We start from the raw sequence: 14,411 nt of genomic DNA, 5'->3' as shown, positions 1-14,411 counted from the left end.
GAGGCCAGAGAAGCACAGCCTTCCTCTGTGACCAGACATCCTGACAGACTGAACACACACAACAACACACAGGAACCCTCTGTCAACACCTGCTGCTGTGTTCAAGTGGCATCAGATAAACAGCTGGATGGATCCTCACCTGAGAGTCTCCAGGCTACAGTGTGGACTCTCCAGTCCACCAGACAGCAGCTTCACTCCTGAGTCCTGCAGGTTGTTGGTGTTCAGGTCCAGGTGTCTCAGACTAGAGGACTGGGAGCTGAGGACTGAGGACAGAGCTTCACAGCTTCTCTCTGAGAGGTTACAGCCGCTCAGTCTAATGAGATGATCACGAAGAATTAAAGGAGAAGGGAATTTATTATCTGACCTGTTGCAAAAACAAAAGTGTTTTTATGTAATGATGAATAAATGCTATCTTTACACTTACAGAGCTTTTTTGGAGGCTTTGCCTTTGACCAATGGCAGCAGCCTCAGAAGAACATCCTCTGAAGCAGAGTATTTCTTCAGGTCAAACTCGTCCAGATCTTCTTCTGATGACAGTAAGATGAAGACCAGAGCCGACCATTCAGCAGGAGACAGACAATGTGTGGAGAGACGTCCTGATCTCAGGGACCGTTGGATGTCCTTCACTAGAGAACGATCATTCAGTTCATTCAGACAGTGGAACAGGTTGATGCTTTTCTCTGCAGAGGGAGTCTCTGCAATCTTCTTATTGATGTACTGGACTGTTTCCTGATTGGACCGTGAGTCACTTCCTGTCTGTGTCATCAGACCTCGTAGGAGATTCTGATTGGTCTTCAGTGAAAGACCCAGGAGGAAGCGGAGGAACAAGTCCAGGTGTCCATTTGGACTCTGTAAGGCCTCGTCCACAGCACTCTGGTAGAGGTTTGTCTCTGCAGATTTGATTCCTGTTGTTTCAGTCTTCTTGGAGGTTGTTTGTTGTTGTTGTGACATCAGGTTGAGTCCAGAGCTGATGAAGGTCAGATGGACATGAAGAGCAGCCAGAAACTCCTGAACACTCAGATGGACGAAGCAGAACACCTTGTCCTGGTACAGGCCTCTCTCCTCTTTAAAGATCTGTGTGAACACTCCTGAGTACACTGAGGCTGCTCTGATATCGATGTCACACTCTGTCAGGTCTGATTCATAGAAGATCAGGTTTCCTTTCTGCAGCTGCTCAAAAGCCAGTTTCCCCAGAGTCTCAATCATCTCCCTGCTCTCTGGACTCCAGTGTGGATCCGTCTCAGCTCCTCCATCATACTTAACCTTCTTCAGTTTTAGATGAACCACCAGGAAGTGGATGTACATCTCAGTCAGGGTCTTGGGCAGCTTTCCTCTCCTTCTGGTCTTCAACAGCTCCTCCAGAACTGTAGCAGTGATCCAGCAGAAGACTGGGATGTGGCACATGATGTGGAGGCTTCGTGAGGTCTTGATGTGGGAGATGATCTCTCTGGCCTGCTGCTTATCTCTGAACCTCTTCCTGAAGTACTCCTCCTTCATTGGGTCAGTGAACCCTCTGACCTCTGTCACCATGTCAACACAGTAAGGAGGGATCTGATTGGCTGCTGCAGGTCTTGTGGTTATCCAGAGGCGAGCAGAGGGAAGCAGGTTCCCCCTGATGAGGTTGGTCAGCAGCACGTTGACTGAGGTGGACTCTGTCACATCAGTCAGGATCTCAGTGTTGTGGAAGTCCAGAGGAAGTCGACACTCGTCCAGACCGTCAAAGATAAAGACGACCTGGAACTGATCAAACCTGCAGATTCCTGCTTCTTTGGTTTCAGAGAAGAAGTGATGAACAAGTTCCACCAAGCTGAACTTTTTCTCTTTCAGCACATTCAGCTCTCTGAAGGTGAAGGGAAATGTGAAGTGTATGTCCTGGTTGTTTTTGTCTTCAGCCCAGTCCAGAGTGAACTTCTGTGTTAAGACTGTTTTTCCAATGCCAGCCACTCCCTTTGTCATCACTGTTCTGATTGGTCGGTCTCTTCCAGGTGGGGCTTTAAAGATGTCTTCTTGTCTGATGGTTGTTTCTGGTCTGTCTGGTTTCCTGGACGCTGTTTCAATCTGTCTGACCTCATGTTCATCATTGACCCCTCCAGCCCATCCCTCTGTGATGTAGAGCTCTGTGTAGATCTGGTTCAGAAGGGTTGGGTTTCCTGCTTTAGAGATCCCCTCAAACACACACTGGAACTTCTTCTTCAGGACAGATTTGAGTTTATGTCCACAAACTGGAGCAAAATATTCTGAATGAAAACATAAGAAAAATGATCAAATACAAAATATAACATTTTAATTCCTCTAAATAACGACTATATGAACGTTTCCCTCCATGTGTTGATGTCAGTGAATTTCTCATTTGTTCATCATGTTGAATCTTTAGAGAAATCCTCTTACTGGTCTGCAGACGCTCAGCCAGCTCCTCCTGCTTCATCCTCCTCAGGAAGTTCACTGTGATCTTCACTAATGCCTCTCTGCTGCTCCTCCTCTGCTCTTCATCCTCACTGTCCATAACCTCCTCTTCCTCCCTCTCACTCCCTGAGCATTCTGGGTAATCTGGACTCAGAGCCTTGTGGATCTTCTTCAGCTCGTTCTTGACAAAAGTGACCATGTTCTCCTCCAGCAGCTGGAACAGAAACTCTATGAGTGACAGCATCAAACTAAAACCATGGAGCCAAACATCAGATCCATGTTGGACAGACTGACGATCCACTGGTGTCAAAGTGCAGCATGGAGATGATGGTGAACACAACAGATGTAACAGCAGCTGTTGGACATGTCCTCACCATAAACATGGAGTCCAGGTGTGTTTGATGCTGCTGGGCAGACTGACCACTGGGAACCTCTGAGCTCTCCTGGTCCACTCTGTGGAGGAATCAGTGTCAAGGGAACATCAGGACAGAGAGATAATACAAGATGGACTTTATATGTCCCCTGAGGACGTTCACAACAGACAGAGACACTTTGGTTTCAGACCTGGTCCAACAACACGTCGTACAAACTGGTTCCTTTCTACAATAACCTGAGTCTGACTGTCAGTTACAGCTTACATCTGATCAGCTGATCCACCTCCTCCTTTAAAGTCAATGAGAACGCCCTTTGAGTCGTTGCTCTTTAAAGACAGACAGCTGGGTTCAGGAGAGTCTGGTCTCTGTTGCTGGATCCTGAAACAACAACACAACTCATGTTTAACTCTTTCACTGCCAAAGACGAGTTATCTCGTCTTAGCGAATCCAAGCGTAGTCTGCCAAAGACGAGATAACTCGTCTTAGCGTTTTTTTAATGGCAACGCCATGCTGAATGTCTTGCCCTACTCCTCTGTGAAGATCAGACTTGTATCATCAAAATAAAGTGCAGAAAAACACATTTGGATTGAGAGATGTAAAAAATATAGCGTATCCCCCCCCCCCCCTCACGGAGCGGTGCGGGTGTCTGACTGCAGTGGCGCCGCTCCGTGACACTCTGGCCACCGGTGAGAGCTTAGGGGGCGGCGGCGGGGCTCATGGCGGCTCGGCAGCTCGTTGAAGCTCTGTGCAGCTCCGTGATACAAAGCACAAACGTTAGTAACAACAACCCCGTCGATCGCTCGTCGTTAGTCATCAAGAGCGTTTGGAAAGTCGCCAGATTTTGCGAGAAATCACTCGGATAGCAGCTTGAAAACCCCGCGATCTACAGTAGTGTGGATGAGGAACGGACGGCGCCGGCGAACGTGACGAGAGGTAAACGTGGTGGGAGTGTCTGTACTCTGTTGTGAGCGCACATGTCTGTGGCTGTGAGTTCAGGGGGCGTCAGCCAGAGCTGTCGGCTGTGTGTGTGTAGATGTGTGTGAGACAGAGAGAGTGAGTGAGACCGCTGCCTGCTGACCAGAGGAAGCTGGATCTGATCTAAAGCGCCGTGTTTCGGCTACAAAAACCTGTCGAACTGATCCGCGCGCGCGCGCGCGCACACACACACACACAGACACACACGCACGCACACACACACACACACACACAGACACACACACACACACACGTATGCACACACGTATGCACACGCACACGTCACGTACGCACACACACTAAAAAAAAGGAAAGAAAAAGTTGTAACTCAAAGAAAAGAAAGAAAAAAGGCTGCAGAAGTGTGTGTCAGTAGCTAAATATTTTGTCTTTTGTCATCAAAAGTCATTTGTCAGTGTTGATTTAGTTGTTGTTTACAAGAGAACAACTGTACAGATGTTGAGGCGTCACTAAAGCAAAATATAAAGGAGCCAATTGTACTGGTTCACCTGAAAATGACAGCCGACACAAAAACCTCTTTTTCTCAAGATTTTGGTGCCAAAATGGCATTTTGGGCTAAACTAACCTATATTCAACCGTCAATTTCACAAGACTGGAACAAGATAGAAACAAACAGGTTTTTTTGCTGGAAACTAGAGACCCTCTTCTTTCCTTTGATGGGTTGAATGTGTATGTAGTAACAGTACATAATATTATGGTGGGTCTACGGAAATCAGTCAAAAAGCTGGAAAATGCCTGGCAAGCTGGAGGAAGCTGCTGTGAGAATGGCTGGCAGTCAAAGAGTTAACAGTTTTAGGTTTTCAAAAGTATTCTCTGCAAAGATATTTTTAACCTTTACAAATGTGAATGACTTCCTTTTCCTACATTTTGTAACATGGGCCTGTAGCAACCAAAAACGTAATAACGGCCAATAACGTAATAACAGCCAATAACGTAATAATTTTGGCCATTTTAAATGTAATAAAGCCAATAATGTAATAACGTGCCAATAATGTAATAACATTTTTGAGCCAATAACGTAATAACTAATTTGCCAATAATGTAATAAGTTATTACATTATTGGCTGGTTATTACGTTATTGGCCTAGTATTAAAAAAACCTTTGATAATGTAATAATACATAAATATGACTGCAGTTCTTGGAAATAAAAGGCTTTTGTGCAGTTTTGTGCAGATTGCTAATCAAAAATAGGTATAATGGATGACATAGTCGTCATATTTATTCATCCAAGACATGTACTATCTTTCACCTCTCTCTCTCTCTCTCTCTCTCTCTCTCTCTCTCTCTCTCTCACTTCTAGCATTGCTTAAAGATATGTTTGCAAACGGAAGAAGTAAGCATTGAAGGCTATCAACAACCTCCAAAACATAACCAAACTTGTGTATTGAATGTGATAATCCCAGCATGGCTCGGAGGAGCATTGGCGTTTTTTGGTTTTACCATTGATTTTTTTTTTTTATTAACATATTTAGCCATCATTTTTCCAACTTGATGGTGAAGTGGCAGCAGAATTGTACAACACCATTCAGAAATCTCTTTCTCAAAGAAATGTTTTCTTTCCCAGCACCAATCAACAAATAGATCACTACTGAAACCAGCTGTTGGAGATTGTTGTGATATTTACCCCAAAATCGTATATTGCTATAATGTTTGGGATATTGACATTTGCCTTAGACATATGATACGCTCGTGACAATCAGATTAATAATGAAGCATGTAATCAACTTTTCTATAATTGGTGTAATTACTGTGTTTCCTCTTACAGCCCAGAGAATGACATACACATGACAGGGGAAGTAGCAGTTACACACGGGGACTGAGTGTACTGGTTGTTTGATAAACAACTGGGATATCTGGTCTTCGTACATAACTGTGATAGTCAGCTGACGCAGGGAAAAGCTGACGAATGCGGGGAGGGCTGTATTTCTTGTCCTTTTCTCTTTCTCTTGTCCCTTGTTTAATAGGAGCTATCAACAGCTGATTAGCACCAAGCATGAGATTGGGGTCAGACACGAGGTCATGGCGTATGGACTCCAGCCAATGAGGATGCACATTACATCAATTACATCATATCTTTTATTTGTGTAATCAGTAACTATAAAACTGGACAGGGACAGGAGACAGCATCAGACTTGGTGAACTGATGCTGCTGCGGCATGTTGGTCAGGGAAACTTAGTCTGGTCCGGAGCTCTGTACACCATCTCTTTTCCTAGTTGATTCTTTTATAAATAAATTTTGGCAAATTTTGTAACTGAACGTCTCCTGCGTACTTCATCAAACGAACACGCAAGTTCAAGTTTTAGAACTCTTCAAGATCTAAGATGAAATCTCTGCAGGTTTCATACGTCTAACTTTGTTTTTCATGTTTGAAAATTAAGAACTACATTAACACGTTGAGATTAAAGGTCCCATGTTGGATAAAGTGACATTTCAATGTTTTTTTTATTTGTTTGTTTTTACAGTGATGATAAAGCAGCTTTAGGTTCTATGTTAATACTGTGAAAGTCTAAAGGTAGATGTTTGTATTGCTCCATACAGTATAAAGGTAGTTTTTTCATTCACAAATGTAAAAAAAAAACACACAAAAAAAACATTATACATTAAAAAAACATTAAAACATTAAAATGTCACTTTATCCAACACGGGACCTTTAAGCTCAACGTGTTGAAAAGAAAAATTCAAATAGAAAGAGAATGGTAAAATCAAATCAACTCCATTGCTCCTCCGAGCCATGCTGGGATTATCACATTTCACATTGCCTATTTCCAATGGTTTGTCTGAGGCAGGAAGTTATACTTGACTGAAACATTAACTGGCTGGCAGACACCATTCAATACACAAGTTTCAACACTCAATTTCCCTACGGGGACAAATAAATTACTACTACTACTACTACTAGGTTTGGTTATGTTTTGGAGGTTGTTGATAGCCTACAATGCTTACTTCTTCCGTTTGCAAACATATCATTAAGCATGGTAGAAGAGAGAGAGAGAGAGAGAGAGGGAGAGAGAGAGAGGGAGAGAGAGAGAGAGAGAGAGAGAGGTGAAAGGTAGTACATATCTTGGATGAATAAATATGACGACTATGTTATCCACTTACCTATTTTTGATTAGCAAATGCACAAAAACTGTAAAAAAGCCTTTTATTTCCAAGAACTGCTGTCATATTTATGTATTATTACATTATCGGCACCAGTTATTACCAGCCAATAATGTAATAACTTATTACATCATTGGCAAAAAGTTATTACGTTATTAGCTCAAAGGTTTTATTACATTATTGGCACGTTATTACATTATTGGCTTTATTACATTCAAAATGGCCAAAATTATTACGTTATTGGCTGTTAAGTTAATTCATCTTCTATACAGCTCATCCTCACTAGGGTCGAGGGCGTTTTTCAAATTTTTCTCATTGTCTTTCAGATCGTAGACCATAGCTTTAAATCAAGAATGCCAGAGAAGGTGAGTTGAGAAAGAAAGTTAAAATGCCCAAACAAAAATCTAAAGGGAGCGTCGGACTCCAAACATAAAAAGAACTTTAGTGCTGGAGTGGAGCGACTGCTGCAGGAAGTGAAAAAAAAGCAGCTGTTATATTTAGTAGTGTCAGCAGTGGATGCAGTAACAGAAAAAAAGATGCATGGGATGCTGTCAGTCATTCACTGAACGTGTGTCTGAGTTATAACTCAGTTTTTAATGAGAATCATTGAAATGTGACTCCACAGGAAGAACGTTCAACAGAAACTCAAAAACTTTGAGATGTAGTTTTGTCTCTTACATCTGATCAGCTGATCCACATCCTCCTTTAAAGGTAATGTAAAAGTCCTTTGACATGTTGCTCTTTAAAGACAGACAGCTGGGTTCAGGAGAGTCTGGTCTCTGCTGGATCCTGAAACAACAACACAACTGATGAATGTGCATGTTGGAGAAAAACTGATGAAAAATATCTTCAATATTTTAATAAACACAACAACTGACTTTTAGAGAGAAAAGTCTTTCTGACTGTTTTAAACTCTGACCTTTGACCTGTGGTCTGGCTCTGACGTCCCCCACACAGAGTGGTTTTAGAGGGAGGGGCTCCCTCCTCTCTGTCCTCACACTGATCCATGCTGCTGAGCTCACATCCACATCAGCTCACACACACTTTGTAGCTTCACCTGCAGAGGAAACACACATCATTCATCTGCACAGCAGCTCACATGTCCATCATGTCTCCAGCTGCTCCTCCACTGATTGGCTCTTCTTCTCTGCTTCAATATGTGTAAAGCAGGATGGCACTAAAACATCAACGTGCATAGACCATATTTTTACAAATTGTCCAGACCTGTGTAATAATATATTGTCTGTGCCCATCGGCAGCAGTGATCACAACCTGGTCATAGTTGGAAGAAACATTAAAGTAAGTAATCCTGGACCCAAAATTATTTTTAAAAGGTCATATAAACGGTTCAATCAAGATGTATTTGTTAATGATGTGAAAGAAATCTGTTGGTCTGAAGTCTTAGCAGCCAATAATCCTGAAATTGCTCTATGAATTAACAATTTATTTTTGCCTCTAGTGGAGAAACATGCACCACTACAGAAGTCTACTGTCAGGAATGCCAAAACACCCTGGTTAGATAAAGAAATTAAAGATGCTATGAGAATGAGAGATCAAATGAAAAAAACTGCAAGTATAACAGGAAATATATGTGACTGGGACCTCTATAAGAAAATGAGAAACTCTGTTACCAAACTTAACAGGAAAAAAAAGAAAATTTACTTTGAAAAACGAGTTAACGAGGTAGGAAATGATAGGAGGCCTTTATGGAGGCAAATGGCAAGTTCATCACCAAGCCCAATGAAATTGCAAACTATTTAAATGATTATTTTATTAGCAAACTAGAAAAAATAAGAGGAAACATGTCTAATCTAAGTAATGATATATCTCACCTATTAATAAGAAATAAAATGAATGGAAAAAAACCCAAGTTTAAACTGGAGAATATAAGCAATAACAAGGTAAAGGATATCCTAAAAAACTGCAAAGACAAACCATCGGGTGTTGATGGCCTTGACAGCAGGCTTCTCAAAATAGCTGTTGATCAGATAGCTCCTGCATTAACCCATATAATTAATATATAATCTCACTGCCAAAAAGCAAGAGAATGCCCTTTTCCGGCTCAAATAGCCGTCCTATAAGTTTATTACCAGTATTAGGAAAAATAATGGAAACGATTGTATTTGAACAAATTAATAATTATTTATCTGCTAATAACATTATCTGTAACTCTCAACATGCTTACAGAAGGGCTCACTCCACGGCAACGGCGCTGACTAGCATGTCTGATGATTGGCTTAGAGCAATTGATAACAAAAATATGGTTGGTGTTGTATTTCTGGATTTCTCAGCTGCTTTTGATGTAATTGATCATCACTTACTACTAACAAAACTGTCCTGCTATGGCTTTGAGCAATCTGCACTTAATTGGTTTTATAGCTATCTATCAAACAGGACACAAACAGTATTTTTTAACGGCAGCTACTCAGAAACCAAACCCACGACATGTGGAGTACCTCAAGGGAGCTGCCTTGGTCCTTTATTATTCAGTATTTTCACAAATGATTTACCGTATGTATTAGAGAAAGCTAACACAGTTATGTATGCGGATGACGCAACCATATATACATCAGCATCTACTAATAATGTATTAGAAACTATTATGAATAAGGAACTAGAAAGTGTGGCTGAATGGGTTAAAGAAAACAAGCTGGTCCTGAACATATCTAAAACCAAGTGCATGATTGTAGGCTCAAATCATAATATTGATAGAAATCCTGTATTAAATATTAAAATCAAAGATATTACTATGGACCAGGTACATCAGACCAAATTGCTGGGAGTGACAGTTGACAACAAATTATCATGGAAAAAACACATATGATTGCAAGGATGGGTAGAGGTATATCAATTCTAAGAAGACATGCAACTTTTATAAATATAAACATCTTGAAAACAGCAATCCAATCGATAATATTATCACATCTCGACTATTGCCCAGCAGTTTGGTCAAATGCCACTGGAGACATGTTAAATAAACTACAATGTATACAGAATAGAGCTGCACGCACAATACTGAAGTGTGACTACAGGACAAGGATAATTTCTATGCACAAGAAACTTAACTGGTTACTGGTCAAAGACAGACTATTGTACTCACTGTTTGTTGTTATTAGAAATATATCTGTCCTAAAAACACCTGTTATCTTGTTTAAAAACCTCGCTTTTAGTGCAGAGAGTCATAAATATATCACCAGACATGCAGCTGTAGGAAACTTTACATTACCTAAAGCAAGACCTAACGCCATCAAGCGTACGGTTTTGTATAGAGGTATGAAAGAATGGAATTCACTGCCGAAAAATATCAAACTCACCACAAACACAAAGAAATTCAAAATATTAATAAAACAGCATTTATCAAAGTAAGACAACATGGTATATTTATATATGGAGTATATTTAGATGGATATATGATATGTGTTATTATAATGTATATTCTGTAGAATGAAGGTATATACAAGTATGATGTGTGATGTGTAATGATGTACAGTATATATGATATGTAGAAATGTGGGTAATAGGATTAGTATGTGAACAATTAATATAACGAAGAATGAATGAAGCACAGTTAAGAAATGTAAACACTTATTCTGTTTTTGTTTTGTTAGGTTAAGCATATCGCTCACTTGTTTTTTTGTTTTTAATTTTTATAATGTTTATGTTTTGTGTTTTCAACTGTATATTTGATACTGTTGGACCCCAGGAAGAAGAAGAGCTGTGGCTTTGCTGCAGCTAATGGGGATCTTAATAATAAACAAATATCAGTGTCAGTTGAATGCAGTCACACAGCAGTGAGGAAGAGGAAGCTGCCATCAGCTGCTGTACTTCTACTATCAGTCCACTAGATGGCGTCATGAAGCTGCAGCCCAGCAACATGATCCATGGACCACTGTTTCCATCCACTGACACACACAAGGACTGAGATCCACTGAGTTGATGTGACACAGTCTCTGTGTGGACAGCGTCCCTGTAGAAAACCACTGGATCAAACAAGCTACAGCTGATTATTACACACACAACAACTGGGCCAAGACTTATTTCACCTCACAGCTCCACTATCACAACATTCAGTCATTTCACTCACACTGGAAATTCAAAGAGAGAAAAACACTCTCCAGCTGCCACTGACACTTATTGTCTCTGTCCATCCATTCATCGTCTGCTCCATCAAATGTCACAAAATACAGACAAATGATGCGTTCAAGTTCCTCTCAGTCTGAGGCCAAAAAGAGACAAAAATATTCAGTTTACAGTCAAATCAAACAGAAAACAAGGAACTCTTCAGTTTTTAAGACTGAAAACTGAAGATTTCTGCTTGAAAAATGTTGATTGAACAACTGTTGTGGCTATAACAGATTATTCACTACAACATTGATGATTTGTGCCCAATAATCAATAACACGCAGTGTTTTCTATGTCTAATCAAAGACATGAATGGTGAGGACACAGAGACAGTGTCCAGCTACTCCTCTTCTCATTCATTCTAATGAGTCAGTGAGCTGATGTAACCTACAGAGTCACAGGACAAACATGCTGTGGTTTCATCTTTAATCATGTGTTTCTGAGCTCATCAGGTGTTTTTAATCTACAACCTGCAGCTGCAAAGTGACCAGTAGCTTCACCTGTCTGGTACATGAGCTGCAGTACAAGCAGGAAGTAGCACAACAACAAGGAAATACTCAAGGAGAGTACAAGTACCTCAGAACTGTACTGCACTAAATGTTCTCAGTTACTGTGAAGAACCTGATGCTGAACATTGATCAACACTGGAAAATCAATCATCAATACAGAAAACTGTCAGTATTGATCAGTGACAGGTAGTAGCTAACAGCTTCTGCTCTTATTCCAGCGCTTCTACCGACAACATCCACACAACATGGAGGACACGGTTCTGTCGGTCCAGACTTTACAGTTACAGCTCTGACTCAGCTACAGTAACATTAAAATAACACAACAACAACACAACGATAAGTTGAAGGGCAGAGAACTCAGGTAACGACAGGTGTTAACGAGGAAAAACATTCAGACTGTTCACCTTACCTTCACACGAGGGAATAAACTGCGACACAACTGCTGGGTGAGTGTGAAAGTAAACTTTAAACAGGAAGTGGAGGAAGTGGGGGAAGGGATGTCACTTCTGCAATCTGAGTAGAGAGACTGGAGTTTTTACTGCTGTTTATTTCTACTACTGAACCATAAAGGTTTAGCAGCCACTAGTGAACAACCTCTTGTTTAATAATACAGTGCATTCAAGGCCAATGATACATCCCCACCAGTACATATTCAGCAATGCAACACTGGCTCTCTACAGAAATAGAAATGTGAAATCTTGAAGTCAGTACACGACATTGAGAAAGAACACTTGACAGTCAACATGTAACACAGTCTGCACACATTCTGCTTTTCAGTGAGCGAGTTTGACTCCGGTTCCACAGGAAAACATGAGCTGGTGGTTTTTCTTCTGGTCTGTGGATCAGAACCTGATGCGTCTGATTCCTCGGTCTAATGTCGGTGTTTCTGTCGTTTCAGTCTCAGTTTCAGGGTCAGATGAACCCACATTTTACACTGAAAAACACCAACTCCAGACTCCTGACATGATCAACTATATTTTGGAGCCATGTGACGATGTAGTTGATGAATCTCCACAGTGACACGAATGTCGTTTCATGTTGCAGGCTGCCCGTGGTGGCGGCGACTTTCGGTCCCTCGCCGTGGAACATCAAGTCATGATGATAACTCCTTCATGCTTTGTCCGATTTGCTTGAGACTTCACTAGTGTGATGACGGTCCACCCTTTAACGCACCTGTCCACGTCTGATTAGCGCCCCCTGGTGGATGAACGAAAATTGCGTTTTTCCACTCCTACCGGGTTAGTTTTCCCGTCAAGTTGTGTGCCACAGCCCCCATGCAGGTCTGCGGTGGTGCGGGGTGGCAATGGGCCCAATCATTGCTGCTTGTGGCTTTAATTCTTTTATTGATTTTTTTCTCATGTGGACATTTACTAAGCATTAAGTCCGTTATTGTGCTGAAATTTCATTTTATTTTTATTTTTCATAAAGCATATACTGTTAACTCAAAAGTACCTTGTGTACCTTGTTATCACTCATCTAACCCTAATATTACGAGCCTCGTCTTTTCTGGTCTATATAGCTTAATATCCTATGACACTTAAGGGTTAGGTACATTACTCTCAATGAAATACTGAGGGGGACTTTATTGTGTAGCCTAACCATTTTTGATAATACAATTAAATATTCCTTTTTGGTATTATTAAATGCTGTCCTATTCTGTCCTACAGAGTTTTATAATATTGGTTCACTTATTCTGATTTTATATTTTATAGGTATTTATTTTCGGCCTCTTTAGTTCTTTGTTTAATAAATTCAATTCAATTCAATTCAACTTTATTTATAAAGCGCATTTCATGCACAAGGCAGACTCAATGTGCTTCACAACAAAAATCAATCAAATTTAAAATCAATTATAAATCACATAGAAAACAAACAAAAAAGATAAAGTGCAAGTGCAAGTAAACAATCATATATAAACAGAGAGAGTGCAAGTGCAAACAATCATATATGTCAATTTCAACCCATACACACTTAGATGCACAAATTCACACCCACTCACCCAGTCACATATTCTCTGTAGAGTGTATTCTTTTTACAGGCGTTTTGTAATTCCTTCGTGATCCATGGTCCATCTATAGCCATAGCCTACATTAGTTTGCTGCTTTATTGTTTCACTGGACAGTTTTTGTGAATGTTCTTAAAATGTTCCATAAACTGTTTCCCAATGTTGTGCCAGCAAGTCGCAGCAAGTCTCCTACATTTAATTTATTATTTACCTGCCTGTTACAATATTAAGTCGTTCACTCCTTTATTTATTTTTATTATGATGTATGAGTTAGAAGCTCTTATTTTGAAAGGCCACACTAAGGAGCCCCTGCAGACTTGGCGGGTTGACCCGTTTCTAGGCAACAGTCTGCTGTGGGAGTCTGGTGGTAGGTTGACTTGTACTGAGCTCCGTTAATCTAACTTTCTATTTGAGGGTTAAAGGTGACTTTATTGATCATACATGTGAAGATCTGCTCCAGACAACAACTGCTGATGTTCTGTGATGATGCTGAGTGAGATACATGACAAGTTCATTGATACGGAAAAGCTTTTCACTAACTTTGATAGCTTCATGTTAGCTTGTGGCTAATCCTAGCAGCGTGACTGTTGAACAGGCAGAGAGTGTTGTGAAGGTTATTTTGTTCCAGTGTGTGTGTGTGTGTCATCCTGAGCTGTGACTGTGAAGCCTGATGCAGAGATTATTTCTCCTCTTTTCATTACCAGATGTAAATAAAGTCTGATGGGAGTCTGACAGTGACGGTCCTTGTCCTCTGTGAAACTACACGACGTGAGAAAGCACTGAACCGCTACGCTGCCATCAACTGTAACAACTGGTAGGTGTCACTGAGCTCAGAGATTCATAGTCCACTCACTGGCTTGTTTTCTGTCTCATTGGTGAATATGTGGTCCATTAAAGGAGCATT

At 40.8% G+C, this 14,411-nt stretch overlaps 2 protein-coding genes across 2 annotated transcripts in view; both read right to left on the bottom strand.

Annotated features, from left to right (window-relative positions):
- Nucleotides 1–14,411, bottom strand: part of LOC146975383 (protein NLRC3-like) — an 85,613-nt gene that overhangs the window by 45,956 nt on the left and 25,246 nt on the right. The window lies entirely within an intron of this gene.
- Nucleotides 299–14,411, bottom strand: part of LOC146975382 (protein NLRC3-like) — a 40,795-nt gene continuing 26,682 nt past the window's right edge. Inside the window, exons 2-7 of the mRNA XM_085794609.1 lie at nucleotides 7,791–7,928; nucleotides 3,042–3,155; nucleotides 2,778–2,856; nucleotides 2,389–2,617; nucleotides 1,519–2,237; nucleotides 299–313 (exon numbers count right to left, since the gene is read on the bottom strand). Coding sequence (XP_085650735.1) covers nucleotides 299–313; nucleotides 1,519–2,237; nucleotides 2,389–2,617; nucleotides 2,778–2,856; nucleotides 3,042–3,155; nucleotides 7,791–7,879 — 1,245 coding nt within the window. The 5' untranslated portion in view covers nucleotides 7,880–7,928. The remainder of the gene's footprint in view (nucleotides 314–1,518; nucleotides 2,238–2,388; nucleotides 2,618–2,777; nucleotides 2,857–3,041; nucleotides 3,156–7,790; nucleotides 7,929–14,411) is intronic.

The sequence above is a fragment of the Trachurus japonicus genome, chromosome 13 (assembly GCF_045865225.1).
Source record: "Trachurus japonicus isolate A0001 chromosome 13, Traja_1.0".
In the NCBI taxonomy this organism is placed as follows: domain Eukaryota; kingdom Metazoa; phylum Chordata; class Actinopteri; order Carangiformes; family Carangidae; genus Trachurus; species Trachurus japonicus.
Note: the sequence above shows the minus strand (reverse complement) of the source record. Positions and strands in the feature narration are given on the sequence as shown.